Source organism: Neopelma chrysocephalum, unplaced genomic scaffold, assembly GCF_003984885.1.
Source record: "Neopelma chrysocephalum unplaced genomic scaffold, ASM398488v2 Primary Assembly neopelma1_59, whole genome shotgun sequence".
Lineage (NCBI taxonomy): Eukaryota > Metazoa > Chordata > Aves > Passeriformes > Pipridae > Neopelma > Neopelma chrysocephalum.
Window position 1 is genome coordinate 14,928,051 of NW_020897714.1, and position 20,555 is coordinate 14,948,605.

General features: G+C 43.9%; 2 protein-coding genes across 2 annotated transcripts in view; one reads left to right on the forward strand and one right to left on the reverse strand.

Moving 5' to 3' along the window:
- UTP20 (UTP20, small subunit processome component) overlaps nucleotides 1-13,843 on the forward strand; it is a 64,404-nt gene extending 50,561 nt beyond the window's left edge. The window contains exons 49-62 of the mRNA XM_027680006.1: nucleotides 591-761; nucleotides 1,561-1,689; nucleotides 2,169-2,279; nucleotides 3,570-3,649; nucleotides 4,339-4,408; nucleotides 5,453-5,635; nucleotides 6,300-6,431; nucleotides 7,592-7,724; nucleotides 8,887-9,086; nucleotides 9,427-9,498; nucleotides 10,213-10,464; nucleotides 11,151-11,277; nucleotides 12,941-13,086; nucleotides 13,443-13,843. Of these exons, the coding sequence (XP_027535807.1) occupies nucleotides 591-761; nucleotides 1,561-1,689; nucleotides 2,169-2,279; nucleotides 3,570-3,649; nucleotides 4,339-4,408; nucleotides 5,453-5,635; nucleotides 6,300-6,431; nucleotides 7,592-7,724; nucleotides 8,887-9,086; nucleotides 9,427-9,498; nucleotides 10,213-10,464; nucleotides 11,151-11,277; nucleotides 12,941-13,086; nucleotides 13,443-13,598 (1,962 nt within the window). The 3' untranslated portion in view covers nucleotides 13,599-13,843. The remainder of the gene's footprint in view (nucleotides 1-590; nucleotides 762-1,560; nucleotides 1,690-2,168; nucleotides 2,280-3,569; nucleotides 3,650-4,338; nucleotides 4,409-5,452; nucleotides 5,636-6,299; nucleotides 6,432-7,591; nucleotides 7,725-8,886; nucleotides 9,087-9,426; nucleotides 9,499-10,212; nucleotides 10,465-11,150; nucleotides 11,278-12,940; nucleotides 13,087-13,442) is intronic.
- Nucleotides 13,844-14,303: 460 nt separating this feature from the next.
- ARL1 (ADP ribosylation factor like GTPase 1) lies at nucleotides 14,304-19,962 on the reverse strand. The gene is made up of 6 exons (XM_027680009.1): nucleotides 19,853-19,962; nucleotides 18,159-18,296; nucleotides 16,813-16,894; nucleotides 15,753-15,864; nucleotides 14,893-15,071; nucleotides 14,304-14,684 (listed from the first exon to the last, which is right to left on the reverse strand). The coding sequence occupies exons 1-6, from the start codon at nucleotides 19,854-19,856 to the stop codon at nucleotides 14,654-14,656; spliced, it is 546 nt and encodes a 181-aa protein (XP_027535810.1). The 5' UTR covers nucleotides 19,857-19,962; the 3' UTR covers nucleotides 14,304-14,653.
- Between the last annotated feature and the right edge of the window lie 593 nt (nucleotides 19,963-20,555).

A 20,555-nucleotide genomic window follows, 5' to 3' on the forward strand; every position in this document is an offset into this window, starting at 1 on the left:
CTGAATGCTCTGCTCTGTGTTGCAGGTTCAAGTATGGGCAAGTTCTCCTAGAGCATATTCATACAAGAAATTTACAGACTATCTGTGAGGATGTTCATGAGGTCCTGTGGCTGCTGGGAGCAGTGTTGTCACAACTGTGGTTTCTTTTGATCCAACTCCGATGTCTTTATTCCCAGCACCATAGGGAGCCACTTTTGGGGACAGCTTTTGGGTTGAGTGAGCCTAGGGAATCTTTTCAGCTTTGAATTTCCCAGGAGTGGAAGGCACGCCTCATACCCCCACCTAGAGTGGGGCTTTCTGTGTCATGAAGGCACCTCTGCTTCAGAAAGAGTTCTTGCCATTTACTGAAAGAGCACTGTGTTAATGTCTTTACCTAGTAAAATCAAAGAGAATATTGGAGTGGCAAATAGTGCTTTCAGAACAACTTTGAGATACCCTTTGTGTTACCTATAAGTTGTTTGAAAGAGGTTGGGTTTGTTAGCTAATTGCCTCTTACCTACAGTTATAGATAGCCTGACCATGTCTGTACAAGAGTGAGAAAAGTGTTCTCTCATTGTACCCACATGCTGTCCTTTGGCTCTTTATTCCAGGTGATAACTGGTGCTCTGCAGTCCTTGGTATGGATTTTAAAGTTCCCTTTGCCTTCTATCAGTACGAATATGGAGTCGCTGATCAAGCAGCTTTTCCTCTTGCTGAAAGAGTTTGCCAAAACAGGAATAGCCAAAGGCCAGAATTTCCACCTGGTTGTGAGTTGTTTCAAAGTAAGTTGGACCCAACTCTGCTTGTTTCTGTTTTAGGATTAACTTTCTAGAATGAGACTTCTCCAGTTACAGATCCCTCCTGCAGCTGTCCCTGGAGAGGTAGTTTGGAGATCACAAGCTAGTGAGGAATATGTGGCCTTGATGATTCTTTCCCAAGTGCAAACTGAAAGAAAGTTACCACCCAAAAATGCGCAGCTTGTATCTGAAGAAATGTTTTTATAGAAGCATGTTTGCCTTCTTTCTTCGTTATACTAGTATCTTGTTCCACCCTGTCCTTTTAGAGGCATCAGCTTTGAATTTGAATAGCTTGCTTTCAACATGATTCATTGGAGTAAGCCCTGGCAGCTGAAATGAGACGTGGGAAGGGGCAATTAATAGTACTAAAAACTATTACACTTATATTATACAGTGTCTCCCTTTAGATGTCTTCAAAATGCGTTGCTGAATTAATTACAGCTTCATGACCATAAGGGAAAGTTAGAGTAATTCAGTGCTGAATGCCAGTGTGATAAGAATTTTTCCCTCTTCTTGGTTGTGTTCCCACATAATGGTTCATGCCTCTGAGCATCCTCACTCATCTCAAAGACTAGTCTGAATTTGTATATTCACTTGTGGTTTAGTTTTTGTCTCAAAATTGCCATCTGAAAGCAAAAAGTGATGAGAACAGTGTTAACTACATGTTCCAGAGCAGCAGTTTATCTTTTTAAGATTAAGTGCTATAAACAAAGTCAGACTTTGGTGTGGACTTCTGTTTTATGGCACTGCATATGTAATGACAATGTGCAATTTGATTTTGTAGTGTGTAACAATGCTTGTGAAGAATGCGAAGAGTCAGATAACAAGCAAACAGCTCCAAGTGTTGCTTGGCTTTGCTGAAGAAGACATTTATGATTCATCACGCCAAGCCACTGCCTTTGGCCTTCTCAAGGTATTTCTGTGCAGCAGGCATTGGGTTCTGTGAACCACTGCAATGGCAGTGATTCTGCTTCCTGGTGAAAGGCTATACGATCTCACATCACAAACAAGCTACAGATGCTGTTAAGGCTCTCTAAGAGGGGAAGAATCAGCAAAGTTTTACTGTTTGACTTGTAGTTACTGTTTAAAATTGTTTGGGAGGCTGTTTTATACACATGCATATGAGGATGTATTTGGATCTGAGTATGTTTTTGCTAAAGAATCAGCATTTCTAGTCATTAGACCAGGTGTTATCCAAAAGAAGCAGGTATGGATGTGTAAGCCACCTTTTCTTCTTTTTTTTTTTTTTTTCCTAAATTGCTCTGGCTGTGTGTGAAAATGTGAAGAAGTCAGTGTTAAGGTACCACCTGAGACCAGTGTAGTCCCAGGTTATAGCACTGCATCTCATACTGTGTAAGCAAAATAACTCCAGCTGTGCTTTCACATTTTCAGGCTATTTTATCCAGGAAGCTGATTGTCCCTGAAATTGATGATGTGCTGCAGAAGGTTGCCCAGCTGGCCATCACAGGTCAGAGTGAGCCAGTGCGAGTCCAATGCAGGCAGGTTGGTAGAATGAAAAGTCTCTCATCTTACTTTATTTACAGCTGTCTAACAGGCTAGAGGGCTGAGTGTGGCCATCCCAGTTCTCACAGACATGTCCCTTATCCCTGCTTAACCTCAAACTTCATTTCTCCTTCTTACCGATCTTTGTTCCCCTTGATGTCTGGCTTTAGTTCTTGTGACTGCTTGCCTATAGTCAGACTGCTTGCCATGGTGTACCTTCATAGAATTGTAAAGTTGTTTAGGTTGGAAAAGACCTTTAAGGTCGTGAAGTCCAACTGTTAGTTAACCCTGCACTGCCCAGTCCACCACTAAACCATGTCCCCAGGTGCCACCTCTGTATGTCTTTTAAATACCTCTGGGGATGGTGACTCCACCACTTCTCAGGGCAGCCTGTTTCAGTGCTTGGCCACTCCTTCAGTGAAGAATTTTTTTTTGCAATATCCAATCTAAACTTCCCCTGGCACAACTTGAGGCCATTTCCTCTTGTCCTGTCACTTGTTACTTGGGAGAAGAGATCGACCCCCCCATCTGGCTACAGCCTCCTTTCAGGTAGAGAGTCATAAAATCCCTCCTGGCCTCCTTTCCTTCAGGCTAAATTCCCTCAGCTGCTCCTCATATGACTTCTGCTCTAGTCCCTTGTCCAGCTTCATTGCTGCTCCTCGAATTTGCTCCAGCACTTCAGTGTCTTTCTTGTAGTGAGAGGCCCAAAACTGAACGCTGTCCTTGAGGTGCAGCCTTGCCAGTCCCAACTATGGATTGAGAGCTGCTCAGCAGCGGTGACATGGTACCTCCCCTGAGGGCTTGTTGGCCCATGTAACTAAGAGTCTTGCACTTTTTCAAATCCCAGCAGAAGAGAATTTGCCACAAATTCATGATTACTTCTCTCTACTTCCTCATTCTTTCCAAGCTAAAACCAACCGAAAGGCAGAATTGGTTGCTCCGTCTCAAGCATTAGGATATACTACAGTAGGAGCTGCATGAAATGCTCAAAATAGTGCACTTCCAGAGCCAAATGGAATTTTGAAGGATGCAGAATCTCTCTAAACAGGTGCCTGCACAAATCGCACTAGTACTTTGAAGACTAATCTGGCAGTTGTCAAATGCTTGCAGATCCTGTTCTGGGCACAGAACTCAAGAGCAGTTGTTGACCCTTTGTGTAACAGGAATGGGACAAAAGGAATGATTCTCATAGCTTGCTGCTCCATCACTAAATTTTCTTCATAGCCTTTTTACAAGCCTGCCTGAATGTTTCTTGTAACTTCTCTCTGTGGTGTTGTTTTTTCTTTCCAGATTTACTTAAAGTACATTCTGGACTACCCTCTTGGTGACAAACTGAAACCCAATTTGGATTTCATGCTCGCACAGCTGGAGTGAGTTTTATTCCTGACATCTCTGTCAAAACCCAATCTTGTTGCTTAAATATGACTCTAGTGTGCCAAAGGGCTCTGTGATGAGCAGAGGGTGTGGCTGAAGTAGTCTTCATTTTCCTAGTTCTAAAACACTTCTCTTTTTCCAAGACCAGCTATTTGATGAAGCAAGTCCTTTTTCTCCTGCCTGTTTGACAGCTGGTTTTGTTGTTTGCTTAGTGGTTAGCGGACTCCACTGGTTATGGACCAGGTGACCTGGAAAATCCAGGAGGAGTAAGGGAAGGTGCATTTATATGACTACTGTCCTGTGGCAATGTCTCAAGTGCAGTTGCAGGCACAGTTGAGACAACTGCACCAATTCAGCAGGATTTGTGCCTCGAACATCCTTCTGAGCTTTACCCCTCCCTTGCTCAAGGTGACAGTAGTTTACCAGGTTCCCCAGTACAGTGTGACCATGCTGACTCAATTTGGCTGGACCCCTTTATGGCCTGTTTGTGTCCCTGTGCCCATTCGCTGAGAGATGGAGCTGATGGGCTTGCTGCTTCTCTTCTCCCAAGTATCAGGCCAGATCTGGTAGCTGTTGTAGAAAGATCCCTATCAGCATGTGTTTCTGGAATTGGCTGTTCTTATAAATTGTTAGCAACTCTCTAGGAGGATTAACTCAGCCCTGACTGTTAATCATTTCTTCACAGGTATGAGTATGAAACTGGGAGAGAATCTGCACTGGAGATGATTGCATATCTCCTGGACATGTTCCCACAGGTAACAAGCACCCCTTGGTGTTCCAAGCATCAAGCAATTACTGTGGTTTGCAGTAACAGCATTTTCAGAGGAGTTTATTTTGGAAGCACTGCTGGTTCCTATTATCTCTTATCATGAGCAGAACATTCACTTATCTCCAAAGAACCTGGCTTTGCTGCAAAAGAGGAATGACATGCTGCAAAGTGTGCGGTACTTCTTTGTCTAATGTGCGCAGTTTGGAAGTAAAATAAAGCTGTGTCAGCTGGAGTTTGGATAAACTCACTGGTGATTTATGCCAGGAAAAAACACAACCAGTTTAGGAAATGGGGTATGAATAGAAAGTGAAATCTGGAGTTTTCTCATTGTAAGGGTTTTTCAACATTCATGGGAGAGATTGTTGACTGAACTGGTGTGTGATGTACTGTGTCTGTTTTGTTGGCCTGACTAGCGAGGGAGGGCTTCTCAGTGGGGTGGATCAAAATGAAAGCTAAAAAATAACCATGCATCTATACAGGATCACATATGCAAAATCTTAAGCTGCCTTAAAGCCCTGCAGCTGGTGCTTAGCTGAGCATTCAGGAGACTGGGAGAAATGCAATCAAGCAAGAATTTGGAGGAAGGAAGAGAAATTCTGCACAGTAAGCTGTGCTTCAGCACCACCTGATGATTAAGTACTTCAGATTGGTTCCTGGGCTGTAAAATAGCAAAGAGCTTCAGTCTCTGGGAGAAGGACCTTTGGGCTGATTGCTGCAGTGGTGAGGGACTTAAACCTATTTCAGTGAGAGTTCGGCACGAAAATGTCCTATAAGGTTTGACACTCACGTTGCTGTCACAGAGACGTGGTAGCAAGTCACAGTCATAGCAGGGCTGGGACTGCTGTACTCTCCCTGTGTGCTCCAGCAACAGGATCATCCCATCTTAGCTGTTCATCTGCCTTGACATGGAGCCCACTCAGTACCCACAGTGTTACCCACTGAACACAGTGCAATAAATAACCCTCTTTTTCTATTTAAATGCCAGAAGCAAATGGGGATCTGTGGCTGACTAATGGTTGTTTCTTTCTAGGATCTCCTCCACAAATACTGCGGGCTGTTTTTTCTCTCTCTTTGTATGATGATGATAAATGATGATTCTGCCAAATGCAAAAAGATGGCGGCTTTGACTTGTAAATCTCTTCTCAGTAAGATCAACAATGAAAAACAAGATCTGATGTTTTCACTGGTCACAGAGTGGTTTCACAGCAAAAAGGTACTCTTTGGCTTTTCACTGACTGAGTCTGAACTCTGTTTTGGGGGCTGAGTTAAGATCAAGGCAAGTGAGAGACTGCTAGTACCAGATCTGGTGGGTTGGTGTTTTCAGTTGTACCTGACTTAGAGAGCAGGAAATGGTATAACTTCATAAAGCTACACAAATGTAGGGACCTGCTGATGCTGCTGGTCAATCTACAGACTTCCCAGCTGCATTTTGCTGTCATTTTCATCTGGCTTCTAGGTGATTAGTTATCCTCCAACTGAACCCAGGTTCTGTCCCTCTACATTAGTGGAGTTAGCGTTCTTCAACACTTCCTTGTTTTCATCTTAACATGTCCAGTTTTGGTTTGTAGCTGTGAGCTGCCTGTTGCATTGTGAAGAGTCAAAGTAGCTCCCAGGCCTTTGCAGCTGGGAATGGGGCTGGCAAAGGTCCTTTGGCATTCAGTTTTAGGGTGCATTTCCAGGGCTAACTTCTGCTGCCAGATGCTTTTGTACCTAGCTGGCAGCATCTCCTTTTTCAACAGTACTCTGAAAAACAGCTTCTCTTAAGGTGCTCTTGCGATAGGCAGAAAGTATGGGTTGCTACCAGCTCCTGCACGTGGGAGCTCCTGCACATTTGATTATCAAGAAGTAACAAGGGATGTTATTTTTTGTGTTGTCAGAGCTCACACAGGAGGTTGGCAGCCCAGGCATGTGGTTTGTTTGTTGAAGTGGACGGAGTAATGTTTGAACGGCGGCTTGAAGCAGTCCTCACTTTGATTGAAAAAGAAATCAACCCAAGTAAATTTGAAAATGTAAGTAATTTTTCCCCATGCCTGAAGGTCAGGGAAAGAGAATTAAGAAAATGAAAAAAGGGAAGAAGCGTAGGAGAGATTTAACAGTTGGACTTACTGTTTGGGACTGAGGAAAGAGGCAAAACACACACATTTGTTCTGAAGTGGACCTCGCTGACCTAGAACCATATTTTTTTGCTTGTAAGCCCAAATTTGAGATCATATGTCACAGCACAAGGGGGAAAGGAACTTCGCAAAGCCACCTGGCCTGAGCCTGCAGCCATACCGTGTAACCAGCAGATACATTGCTCCTTGCAGTGTGGGAAACGTGTCTGCTAGCCGCAGAGATTTGTGTAAGCATTGCAGGTCAGGAGTGCATGGCTTGTGACTGTCTACTTTGTCCTGTGTTATCTACAGCTTTAACTTCCAAAAGGGTTCCCTCCTGCACTTCAGACCATGGTTTTGTTGTATGGAAAATCCTTTTAGTGCACATGATTAGCTCAGAATAAAAAGGCTGCCTCAGATTCTGCTTAGCCTGTGATAATCCCAAAATGATCCCAGTCACTGTGCCTGAGGAGTGGCCATGTGTGTTACTAATGCTCAGCATGCTACCCTCACACAAGAAAGAAAAGAACCTCAGGATCTGTAAATTGGCAAGAGATGATACCTGCAGTGAGGAGAAATTTCGGTGTGATCGTGCCCTGTGCTGCAACACGTAGGTGAAGTACTGACTAGTTATATCAAGCCAGCTGGTGATTGCAGGCCAGGTGAGGACCACAGTGAGCACACATGGTGTTGTCATAACAACTTGGGGCTTCCCAGGTGATACAGGCAAATCTGCGCTCAGCTTGGCTCCAGTGCTGAGAATCAAATCCGCACAAATACGTGCATAGACATAAATGATACACAATGTGCGTAATTGTTTGCATTTAGAAACCTAGCAGTTTGTTATACTAATGTCTGTATGAAAAACAAGAAGAATGATTCTAATAACAATCTCCTACAGAGATTATCTCCAGAGGAAATGCTTCAGCAGAGCTGCTTCTGTTCTGTTTATTTTGGGAATTGGATGCAAGTCAGTCTTCTGGTTTTTTGGAGGGTTGAAATTTATCTAGCAAGGATTAATAAGCACCGTCTTCAGGTTCTCATAAGCATCTTTCTTGACTTGCTGATTTTATTAGATAACCGAAGAGGAGGAGGAGAAGGCTGCAGATAGGCTGCTATTCAGCTTTCTTGTGCTGGTAAAAAAGCTAATCACAGAGTGCAACTTGATTCAATTAACCAAGAAAAGTGATGTTGTGAGCAATATCTGGGGTAAGTACCAGGCATTATTACGGCTGTGTTACAAGGAAGATTCTTTGTGTGCCATGTGGCTTTTCACACCCTAATACAAATAACTGAACTTTGTCGTACAAGGTTTTCATTCTGCAAAATGCCTACACAGCAGTTACTGGGCAATGAAAGACAAGTTGCTAATGGAAAAGGTTACATGGTTGATGAAAACAAGACACCTCTGTCTCAGTTGCTGGGAAGTATTTTTTATTACCCAAGAGCAAATAGTTGCAAACTATTGCATGCTTGACCATAATTACATCCTCTTGGATGAAAACATTGAGTTCTTCTGGGAAGATGAGATTTTCTTGATGAGATCATACATACCAGCCAGCAAGCGATGACATATGGTAATAGTGCTGTCAGTACTGTGTGTCTGCTGGAATATTTGATTCAAGCAATTTCCCTATGTGTTAGATTAGAGAATATCAGGCTGGTTTATTGGCATTTCGCTGCCTTGTTTTTAATTGGTTCATTTGCTGCAATCAGAAGACCTGGATCTGGCTGGTTAGTGTCTTTGAAGAGTCCAGCCTGCCAGGTGCCTTTAGTGAGATAGCAGATAACCCTTGTTATCCTGGATTGCTTGGTGATGAGCAGCTTGGATAGAGGTGACTCAGGAAGGCAGCTCTGTTTCTTCTTTGAAGCGTCCTCAGCCTTTATCCAGGGTTCGATTTGACCATCAGCAGCAGGGCCAGCTGACACGAGTCTCACAGCAGCCAGTCCCCAGACATCATGGGCAGATGATCTGTGCACTGAGGCCCTGAGGGGACCATAGTTGCTGCAGAAACATGACTTGTCAGTCAGGATTGGAACAAATGTCTTTTTGTGTCGTGCCTACTTTTTCTGCCCAGTTGTCATCACTTTTCAGCAATGGCCCAATCTTTTGATGTTTCAAAGTGCTGTGGGGTGCATTCAAGAATGCCTGATCACTGTGGGGACATTTGACTACCTGTAGCTTTTTGCTGCTCTTTGCTTTGGCTGGATTGAGTTGCTAGAAAGTCTTTTATTATGTTCTGAGCAGATGAGGACAGTTCATTTCTTTCACCTTTTTATTGTAGTGTATGCTGTGGTAATTCTTGGAGCGACCTGGTTCCATTTTTGCTCTCACTGAACCAGTTCCTGAAAGAGGTTTTCTTTCCCTCAGGTCATGTCCAGTCTCACCTGTGGTATCCTCATACCTGGGTGTGGCTGACAGCCACTGAGATCTTTGGCTTATTGTTTGCATCTTATAAGCCGGAAGAACTTCTCAACAAGTGGAAGGAAAGAAAGTCAGGGAAGAAGAAAAAGACACCAGCAGAACTGTCTGCAGCCACAGTCTTCTTGACTGCTGAACTGGACAGAAAGGTAGTGATGTCTGTACTACTTCTTCACCCTGACTGAGACATAAAAATAGTTTATAGTTTGGCATGTACATTCTATTTTAGTTGCTTGTCTGCTGCCTAACCCTGATCACTGAAGGGATTTGAGGATGTGTCTCTGCTGCTGGGAGGGGGGTTCTTTGGGGTCTTATTCTCAGCAGCACAAAGATTCCCCTGTAGACTGTAAGATGCAGGCAGAAGTTGTGTTGAGCTGATCCTTCGGCCTCCCCTGGGAACTGCCTTTGGTGACTGCAAATACTGCTTTGAGTTTCTGCTGCCAGCTCCCTTAAATGGAGACATTTCTTTCTTGTTTTTCTTTTCCCCAGATGAAAGAACTCGTGTTTGCATTCTGCCATCAGCTGCAGTCCAAGTTCCTGGACACATCTCTGGGTGAGCAGGTAAGAACAGGAGCAGATCTGGAGCTGCAGGAGGGCACAGAGCAGGCCCTAGTGCATGAGGGAGTATTATGTCCTAGTCAGGACAGCAGTGCTGCTGTGGTGGTGGTGGCGGCTCAGGGCACTTACACAGTTCAGGGCCAGCTGCTCTGTGTTGAGGGCATCTGAGCAGCTGTGAGCCTCGCAGGGGCCCAGAAAAGTCCCCTTTGTGGTGTCAGTGTCCCAAGGGGTGGCAGGGACAGCAAGGGAAAGCACCATGCAGAGAAGGGACTAGGGTCCCTCTCTCGGGGAGAGTCTGGCTCTGCAGCCTGGACTGGACAAGGTTGGGCCAACACATCCTGGAGCAGAGATCCAGATCTCTGGATGGGTCCCTGCAGTTGCACTGGAGCCCTGGCTGTTTGCTGTGAATGTTTAGTCCAGCTTCATGGTGTCGCTTGGAGGTTTGACTCCACTGTGAACCTGGTCAGAGATCTCCTTGTGGAGAGCCAGGGGTGCCAGAGTACCTCATGGGGAAAGACTTTCCCATACTGCAGGAGGATACTGAGGATATTTTATAGGACTAAAATGCTCTGTCACGTGACTTACCTGGCAGTGGGTGAAGCCATTACAGCCTGGGTTGGCAGGTTCCTCTCTCAGATCAAGCACTGGCTTTTACATGCCCTGCTACTGAGAATGAGGGAACCCACAGTGATTGACTCCTCTGTTTTCACACTTCAGGTTATAAAGAATTTGCTTTTTGTGGCCAAAGTTGTTTACTTGCTAGCTCCTGCCTCAGAAGAAGGTAAAGAGGCAGAAGAACTCAGCTGTGAAGTGGAAGAGCAGGAGGCCTCAGAGGATGAGAAAGATATTTCTGCTCAAGGAGAGGACGCACAAGAGAAGGGCCATCCAGCCACACTGCTGTGGTTAATGAAGAAGCTCTCTGTCATGGCCAAGCGAGAAGCAGCATATTCCCCTAAGGTCCCTTTGAAGGTAAGGAACAGGGTTAGACCCACTGCTTTTGATGCAGTAGGCACTTCTAGAAGAGAGTGTTGCTCTGGCTCTTTGCTTTCAGGGGACCAGCTACAGAGGGTGCTGTGAGCTGGCGCTGAAGCAAGGACTAGTAGGTGCTGAAGAAATAAGCATTTCAGTTTGGGATTCTCAGGAAAGGCTTGTGCCAGTCTGCTTTTTGCTGATGCTTCCAGCCTTCTCGTGGGGTGGTGGAAGAGTGATAAACCCCAAGGCACCAAGCTGAAGGGGACTTTGAAAGCCCAAGAGCGCCAGGTTTATGCAGGCAGGGGAATGGCAGTGTGGAGTAACTTGCTAGGAGAAGGGGAGGGGATGTGTGGAAGAGCGTCAGGAAAAGCACTGTGGTTCCCTGTGGTGCAGTTAGGTTGAACTCTTGTGTGTTCAGCTGCCTCAATTCAGGAGAGTGAGAACAAGCCTGTTCAGTGTTAAAAGCTGCCAACCCAGTCACAGCTTACACAACGGGAGTCATGTCTCACCTAAAGGCTGTACTTGGATACAGTAACACCTTGTGACAGAAGTGAGTTTCTGACTTGGGTGTCTAAAACAATGGCTTGTATGTTGAACAGTGACACACAGCACTCTTGTAGCAGTTCAGTTAGGAAGTTTCCTTCTAGTCTTCCTTACTTCATGTCCCACACACTTATTTTCAGAGAAGCTGCATCTTTAAGTTCCTGGGAGCAATCTCGGTGGATCTGGGGAAAGACAGGATCAAGCCCTACCTTCTGACAATTCTCACCCCTTTGTACAGGGAGCTGAACAGCAACTATGCAGAGCAAGGTAAGTGATTTCCCTCACAAAGACTAGCAAAGAGGAAAGTGCATCGGAGCTGTGCCTCAGTACAGTTTTGTCTGTTGAGACATTGATACTGTAATCAGTGAATTTCACCTACTTGCTGTCTAACCAAAAGACCAGGAAAGGAGGAGAGTGTATGCCAGCTGAAACAAAAATCTACATGTTCAAAGACTGGAATGAAGTTAGGCAGGCTTCTGTGTGCAAGTGGGTAAAGCTTGAGCATGTGGTGGAGTGGGAAAAGTGTAGTACTCAAAGGTGGATTCATGGTGGCAAGACTCAAGGAGTCCTTGCTGAGGAGAGGAACGGAGCATGGATCTTAAGGAAGGCAGAACAAGGGTGTTGCTGCCCCTTTTGGAATAGAGAAAATGACCTGTAGTGTGTGGCATGTGTGCACTGTGACTGAAAGTAGGTAAGGGAAGGGAGCTGTTTGCAATGGGAATAGAGCATGTGGGATGCGCAGGCTGGTGTACAGCTGTGGAACTGGGCACAGAACTTCTCATTTCTCCCTTTCTCCTGAGTGAGTCCAGTCAGTCTGTCCTTCTGCTGAACACCACACCTTGTTTTTCCCTGGAGATCCATGGCTGTTTGAAAGATCTTAAGCCAGGTCTGGTGGGAGAAAGACAAACCAACTTCCCATCGAGCACAAGAGACACTTCGTTTAAGAGCAAGACACTGGTATTTAGATAGTTCATGAAAATATGTTCAGTCAAGCAAAATCCAATGTCAGGAAAAGAACAGATAACAAAGCAAAAAGGTTTATTTAATTCTGTGCTTTGTATATGCCATAAAAATTCAGTGTGCAGCATTGGGTGCCCACATCTCAGACAGGATACAAAAGAACTGAAAAACTGTGCAGGACAGTAACAGTGTTCTAGGTAAGAAACAGCTGCCTTAGCTACCACTGTTTTTTAGCTAAGCAAGTAAGAGACTTGGAAAAGACATGGTAGAGTACATGACAGTACTGTGAGTGGATAAAGAACTGACCTTTTGCTTTCTCTGCCCACACAAGAATCAGGGACCTTCAAATGATTTTTTCAGAATATATGCAAAGATGTTTCTTCACATGTTGTGAGGCAAGCAGCTTACACAAGCTTCTCTGGAAGCTGTACCAGCACTTGGAAGAGGGCTTGTTTGAAAGACTGAGGGAAGCATTTGCCCTGCTCTGTTTTCCCTTAACATCTCTTGTAGCCTTTTTTCCCCCAACATCTTTTTTTTTTTCCAGTGATTGTAGTTAATATATTGCCACCAACTAGTGATTCTAACAGTTAAAACAGCCCTTATTGTGCTTTCCAGAGATGCTGACTAACAAGGTTGGAATCATCTTCATTTCCAACAAAGCCTATTCCAATAGAACCCCAGTGGCTCTACACAGCAAGCCACTTCTAATTACCTTTGGCACGCCATTATGCTTCTGAAAAAAACTTGCTTCTCAGCAGCATTATTTTTTGTTTGCTGGCACAAAGAGCCACTTGCAGCTCTCTGGGACAGCTGGTGAAGAACCAGCAGATTTCACAGGCACTGGTCTCTACAGCGTATTGGGCAAGGTGAATCAGAGCAGTCGTCCTTTATTAAAGAGGAACCCATGCTGCGCTCTTGGCTTTCATTCCATATGCTGAAAAGATTAAGCAAGTCAATTTTGTTTGAATAGATCCAACACTGAAGAACCTTTCCCAAGAAATCATAGAACTTCTCAAGAAGTTAGTCGGTCTGGAGGCTTTTTCGCTTGCCTTTTCTTCTGTGCAGAAACAGGCCAACCAGAAAAGAGCAATGAGGAAAAAGCAGAGGGCTTTGCAGGTAAGATTCTACTTTCTTTTCTGAGAAAAAAAAATAGGGCTTCTCTAAAAGCTTGAGAACTGCCCAGGAAGGGGAGTTTGAGGAAGAACTTCATCCTGAATTAGGACAGTTTCATCATTTAATTTCTGAAACTTCACAAGAAACTGTTTATGATGAGCCTCTTGGGCAGGTTCTAGCTGACAGCGATGCTTTCCCGCTTTCCTGAAGGGCAGAGCAGCCTGAATACCCTCAGCTGTGAGGAACCTGAGAACACCTGTGCATTGTCTTAGCAGCCACCAGTTTCTTAGAAAGCACCTGATGTTCATAGGGACTGCTGTTGGCTGTAACTGAACAAACAATGTACTGTTTTTTCCTAGACTGTAGCAAATCCTGATATTGCTGCAAGGAGGAAGCTGAAGAGACATAAGAATAAAGCAGAAACCAGAAAGAGAAAAATAGAATCCCTGCGCCCTATGCACAAGGCTAAGAGACATCGAAGTCATGCACTGAAAGATTTAGCAATGGTGGAATGAAAAGGCTTTTCCTTCCTGGAGGATTAATTTATGAAAAGTAATACTGAGCTAAAGAACTAATTACTGTTAAAAAAAGTATTTACACATTTTAAATGTATTTATTAGTATTTTTTCATGTCCTCTTTCATCTAAGATCTTAAATAAAAGCTTTTCAATTTTTTCCAAACCTGTATATTTACCAGAGCATGTACACTTGAATGGGCAACAACTGTGATATTTTATATTAAATTTTACTTCATTTGTAAGAAGTGGGTTCTGTGATGACTCCATTCATGCCTGTGAACACCCTGATCCTGGAGAGAAAACAGTCTGCCTCCCGACTTGGATTTGGCTTTCAGTTTCTGCAGCTGTACCGAGCTACCTACCTGTCACTTCTGGCTAAGCTGAGAGTAACAGCTTAAGGAGGTGGAAGTTAAATTCAAATTATGGCCCTGGCACATCAGGGCAGTAGGTATCTACTGAAGACATTTATTTTCCTTTCAGAAACCTAATGCTGTGTTAGCAGCCAAGAGTTCATTACTTGTACTCTGTTGTTGTACCTCATTGTAACAGCCTGTCTACACTGAATGATTATGAAGTGTAACAACATCAGCTTAAGGAAACCTCTTTAGGTGTTTAGGTGGCTGCTAAAGCTGGCAGCAGTTGGACTTGTTTCTGTAAGCAAGCAGCTAGCAAGCAACCTCTAAGAAGCAACACACCTCTGAGTATAGCTGACAGTTCCAGATTTTATTAGTGTTCTAACTACACCAATATGCTGGCCACTCAAAACCACCAAAGGAGGAGGGGGATGACAAAAAAAAAATCTTTCCCAGCCAGTAAGACTTTCATACAAATTAACATAAGTACATTCTTTAAAAAGAAAGAAAGAACTGGAGCATTATAATGTACACAGACATTCACTTAGTTCAGTTTTACAATTCAAGAGAAGCATCCACATTACAGGAATCAAACTCAGATCTGTCCTATTTACAAGTATTTGTGGCCTGAAAATACTTAACTGCAGAAAGGGGGATGCTGGATATAACTGAAACTTCCTTGCACTGGTCAGTTTTGTATCACTGCCTGCTCTTCAAGGCCTCCACCAGCCTAGGAAGAACAAAAAGGTTAAAGTCAGTTTACTGAAAACTCATTTCAGTTCTGCTGAAATACTTTCAGGAGAAAACCATTCATTCTTTTAATGTGGATTCTTGTCTTTTATGTCAGATATTCCACAGATCCAGTCTTAAAAAAAAAAAACAAAACCAAGCCTGTAAAATTAAGCCTATGAATGAAGCATAACTAGACTGTTACTCACCATTCCATTGCTTCATCAAGGCCCGTGCCTTTAGTTGCAGAGGTTTTGAATATCTGCCATTTTCGGTCCTTCAAAGCCGGTAAGCCAAGGGCATTTGCCATTTCTGTGGGAGTCATGGCCTGTTCCATGTCCTGTTTATTTGCAAACACCACCAAAATGGCCTTCTTCAGCTCTTCTTCCTACAAAAAAAGAGAATCATGGAAATTGTCACAGAGACTTTTACTGAATTTATTTAAGCAGAGAAAACCCAGAAACTTCAGCAGCGCTCAATGATTTTGTTTGCTGATTTTTGTTCTCTAGAAAATTCTTCAGTAAAAGAATGGTGTTTATTTTCAATTCTATCATGGTATCCCATAGGGGCAATTTCAGAATGTGACCAGTCCAAATTCTGAAACAAGCTGATAGTTGGATTTAATAGGGCACATTAAGTGAACTTCCAGGAACTGGGGAGGGAATGAGGTGCTGCTCAACTCCTTATTTATATTACCCTGTTCTACGTATGTTCTTCAGCTTCAAAATACAGTAGAATCCTAATTAGTGTTAATCTTTCAGGGCTTGATTTTGCCACCACTGCAGTACTGAGCAGTGTCCTTGAGGCAGGTAGATTTTCATATGACCACAAGGCTTCATGTAAGTAACTGCCAGGACAGTGCTGCACAAACCATGAAATATCTATAGCGTATTTGGTGCTTTTTTCAGTCAGAAGTGTTGCCCGGGCTATGCTGAGAGCTGAAGTTTCACAAGTGAAGTTGAGCTTCACTTGATTCACTGAATCAAATTTCACATTCACTCAAAAAAAAAAAGTTTTAACTTCTCAATTTCTTTTCTACTGATGAGGACTGTTATCCTTGTTTTCTTACCTCTAACATAGCAACAAGCTCTGATTTTGAAGTGCCAATTCTGTCTCGATCACAGCTGTCCACTACATAAATGACTGCATCTGTGTTTGAATAGTAACACCGCCAGTATGGCCTGCAGAAGAAAGAGAAGTTCCAGTCATATAATTTGCATGTTTAGCAGTTCTTTTTAGCCAGATAATTAAAAACAGGTCACCCAGAGGAAGGAGGCAAGTAGAAGATATCTTCAAGAGGCTACAAAAAGGAACAGACAGTATGAATACTTTCCAAGGCAGAACACACACACACAAAAAAAGCCCAACAAAACACAAAAAAAAGCAGCTTGAAAACAGGGAAAGGACAGAACTGCTGGGGACAAATTTATTTGGGAATCAGCCTGCAGGACATCAGGACCATAACCAAGGGACAGGGAAACAAAGAAAGTTTAAAGACACAAGCTTCTTCATTATGGTCATCAAAGAAGGATAACCAGGGAAATCTTAAATAACTAATTCATCCAGGCAAGTGATTAACAAGGATCAAAACAAACCACCTTTTTCAGAATTATTGTACTGAAACTAAAAAGGGAAGGAACCTATACCTCACTAACTGCAGCTTACTATCTAACTACTTTGCATCTTACTACTGAGCACTGAAAAAAGGATCATACAGGGGTATTAATAATTACACATTTCAAAACTTGCAAAGCTTGCTAAAAAAATTACTGTCTACACCTAAATCCAACTTCCTAGCTTTGCATTCTTAAGAATATTTAAGTATCCTTTTGGGTTTATATCACCCACTCCTCTCTTTCTCCAATGCTACTCAATTGCCTACTACACTAATAAACTTGTTTTTCAAGGCAAAACTGTATACAAATAAAAACAGCTGCTCATTTCTTTCCAATCTGTAGTACATTACAGGTTTTACAAATTGAATTCCATCAGAAGAAAGTGCCCTCCTGACAATGGGCTGTTTTTAAAACTTAAACCAGTTTTCAGAAGTGCCTGCTTTGAGAATTCCAAGAACTTGGCAGCTTTTAGAGAAATTTAATTATGTCTTTTGATTTTAAGAGATCTATTACCTTATGCTTGTCTGTCCTCCCAAGTCCCAAACTTGAAATTTCAGATTCTTGTACGTCACTGTCTCAACATTGAAGCCAATGGCTGAAACAAAGTTACAAAATTTTACTGTTGGTGATTTTTATTTGTTTTTCTGAAGAATATTACAGCACTTTGTTTGCAATTTTCAAGACTGAAAATTCTCAGTAGCTGTATAATGAAGTTCATGCCCTTTGTGAAGTTATCCCAACAAACATGCCTCAAAATAATGCAGTAATTTTTCTTCTTTGAACAATAAAACCACATTGTAAACAGATTGTAGAGATCTGTAACAAATGCTAACATTGTTAAAAATCAACAGAAGTGTGCCTGAAATCACCAAAAGAAACAGAGCAAGGGGTAAAGAACTGACCTGCTTTGAAAACCAAGTACACAACTGATAGCAGTGGAACACTAAGGAATGTGTCCTTCATGTCCCTGCAAGGTCTGCACTGTGGTAAGAACCTCAGCATAACCAAAGCAGAACCAGTTTCTCAGCAGAGGACTTGACACTGAGATGTCTGAAAGATGGCAACAAAGCTGCAATATAACACATATGTTGTTCCTTTTCCTTCCAGCCCAGAGAAACACAGCACAGGGAAGTCAATGGTGGGCACAGGCTGCTTAGAATTTATGGAGGCTAAAATAAGCAACACCCTCGGGCAGAAAGATTACAGCATAACAAACTGCTGGTTTCTAAAAGGTAAAACTGACCAAAGTCAGGAGGAACACAAGAGATATGACAGGCACTCAGAAGTCAAGCATCCCTTGTCCTTTGTGTTACACAGTGCGATCCTGGCCAGATCACTTCGACACACACATGGTGGTGTAGCAGGTTGGTGTGTCAGACCTCACATTGAGCATTGTTACATTTTCTACAGAACATAAATCATCTGATTTCTTCTTCTCCATGTTAAACAAAAGTGTTTATTTAATTAAGACCCTTCTCAAAAAAAAAAAAGAAAATTAAATAGGTGAGATTCACTGACACCATCCTATGTACAATAACAATGACTTCTGGAATTGTCCTAACAGCTTATATCTGGAAACAAAAGAATTATACAGTCCAAAGTTACCATCTGCTGAACACTGACCTATCACAAAAAGCCTGCCAAATATGGCTAACCGTCTTAAGGACAGCATAATATTCTTTTGTAATGCTTTTATGCAAGAAAGTTCTTAAATACAACAGTGCAAGGCTCCTACAACATAAGGTTCTATTTTTATGAAGGAAGCATGTATTAATTCAGCTGACAAAGTTTATGTGTTAGAGCTACAGGCAAATCACAGGCTACAGGCAAATACACTCCCTACGGCACTGATCACTTACTTGGAATGGTGGTAACAACTTCTCCAACTTGTAACCTGTAGAGAATGGTTGTTTTTCCTGCTCCATCCAGCCCCAGGATGAGAATCCTCATCTCTCGAGTTCCAAACAAACTGGAAAAAATGGTGGAGAAAAAGCCCCCTACAAAAACAAGAAGAGAAAGATGTTTCCATGTCAGCTAGCAATATGGCAGATAGGGAAAGACAGAGAGACTGACCTTATTTCTTATGGGGCTACAAGATGTTTCTTCAATGAAAACAGACAAGTTCAGGTTGTTGCCCAGATAGCTATGTGCTGAACCACTTTATGTCGTCTTGGTTTATGCTGCTATTTTATGATTTTATGGTAGCTCAGTGCGGCAAATTATGTTGCAGCAGAATCAAGCTTTCTCACTGTGGTTACAATTTTTTTTCCTTTCCTCTCATTTGCCAAAATCTGAGCCATCTTCTTTTTTGTTTGTATCAGACTCTATCTTTTCAATACCAAACACTAGAGAAGGACATGCTGACGCCTGAAAGAATTCAGCCTCAGAAGATGTTTTACAGTCTTCCACGGGACCATCCACTTCTTTTTTCTTAAAATGAAGTATAAATCACTAGGTACATGTTAAATCAGTTTGTTACAAACTGTGAAGCTGCACTAAATCAAGTACATTAACAGAGAAGACGAGGAGCTGATTTTAAATGCCCCTTCTTTTTTTTTCAAAACTGGTTCACCCCAACATCTCATTTATTTTCTAAATGCATGCAAGAGTACTTGTGGCCAGACTAACATCTGATTTATGCCTACTAGATGTTTAATCGCAGAAAGAATACTAATGTTCTAAGCCAGTAACAATTATGTTTTTTCCAATGATTCTTATAACAAATATATGTAATGCTAAATAATATTTTTGTCAATACACTGAAAGCTTGTAAAAGGAGAAGGTACAAGGGGCCATCAGTGGCCAGTTTGCACAGTGCTTCTCAAGGCACCATTTACTGTGAGACAAGTGAATAATCTTAACAAAACTGAGATGGAAAAAAGGTATTTCAATACAAACATTACAAGTAGAAGGTTACTATTGGATCCATGGAGGCCTAAGATTTGAAAACTCTTTCCTCTAAGTCAGTAACTTTGCTTACTGCCAGACACCTCTCCCTCCTTTTATATGCTAATATATATGCTTTTCCCACACTAAAACACTGCTCAAATGCCATCTGTAATAGGACAGGTTCATGCCAATCACTTCACCCTTACATTCAGGGCCTCTCTTACTATTCCCTCTACTTCATTTACTATTCTGCAGCACCTCTTCTCATAATACATTCCTTATTAGGAGCCCATTACAAACTTGAATCGGAGTTTAATTTTGGTTTCAGGATATGACCGCACGCCCCCTCCTGCCGCGCTGCTCGGACGATTCGCCCCCGCAGGACAGCGCTGCGCCGCCCCAAGGCGGCAGCGCCCCGGGAGGGACCCGCGGGTCGGGCCCGGCCCGGCCGTGGGGCCGGGGCAGGTGGCAGCACCCCTGCGCCCAGCCCTCGGCATCCCACCGGCGGTGCTGGCGGTCAGCACCGTCCCCTTCCCGCGGGAGGGTTCAACACCGGCCCGGCCGCCGGCCCCGCCGCCCCCTGTGTACGGGCCGCCGGGACGGGGCGTGACGGACGGGACTCCTCGGGCCGCCGCTCCCCGCCAGCCCCGCGCCCGCTCCTCACCCATGTCGAGCCGCTCGGCCGGCGCCCGCCGCGCTCCGCTCCGCTCCCCTCGCCGCGCTGGCCCTGCCGCCGCCGCCCGGCTCCACGTCGAACGCCGCGGCGAGTAAACAAAGCACTCAGGCCCCGCTGCCGCCGCCGTTTCGACACACGGGGCCGGGCGGCGCCCGCCCGCCCTCGGCGAGGACGGAACGGTCTGAGTGCGGGGCTCTCCCCGTGCCCTCCCCCTGAGGACACGCCCGGGCGGGAAGGAGAGCGGAGGGAAAAGGTTTAGAGAATAAAACCCGCGGCCCCGGGGACAGCGCGCGACGAATCTGCGGCGGCGGGGACGGGAGGGGCACGCGCGGCGTCACCGGCCCGGGGCCGCGCCGCTGCCACCGCGGCACCTGCGGGAGCCGGGACACCGCACCCCTCCGGGAACACCGCGGGACAGAGTCGCGGTACAAACGTTACCGAAATGCCACACGGCGGTCAGCTGGCTACCATGGTGTGCTTTCTAAAACGTAGTGGATTTCTCTAAGTCAACAATGCCAACATTACATCCGTGTATTTAATGAGAAACGCTGTATGTTAGTTCTTGGTTTTCACCGAAAATGGTAGAGAAAAAAGAAAAAACTGTGATAAGAGTCAATAGATAAAATCCAACTGTGTAAAACATACTAATACCAAGCTGCTCCTATGGAATAGCTAATAACCCTCACCTGAT

Bases quoted from the DNA above. Each gene is read 5' to 3' on its own strand.
- ARL1 (XM_027680009.1), bottom strand. The intron at 16,895-18,158 runs GTAAGTGATCAG...ACTTTGTTTCAG, and splicing joins AGTTGTTACCACCATTCCAA to CCATTGGCTTCAATGTTGAG. The intron at 14,685-14,892 runs GTGAGTAACAGT...TGTTCTTCCTAG, and splicing joins CTTGATGAAGCAATGGAATG to GCTGGTGGAGGCCTTGAAGA.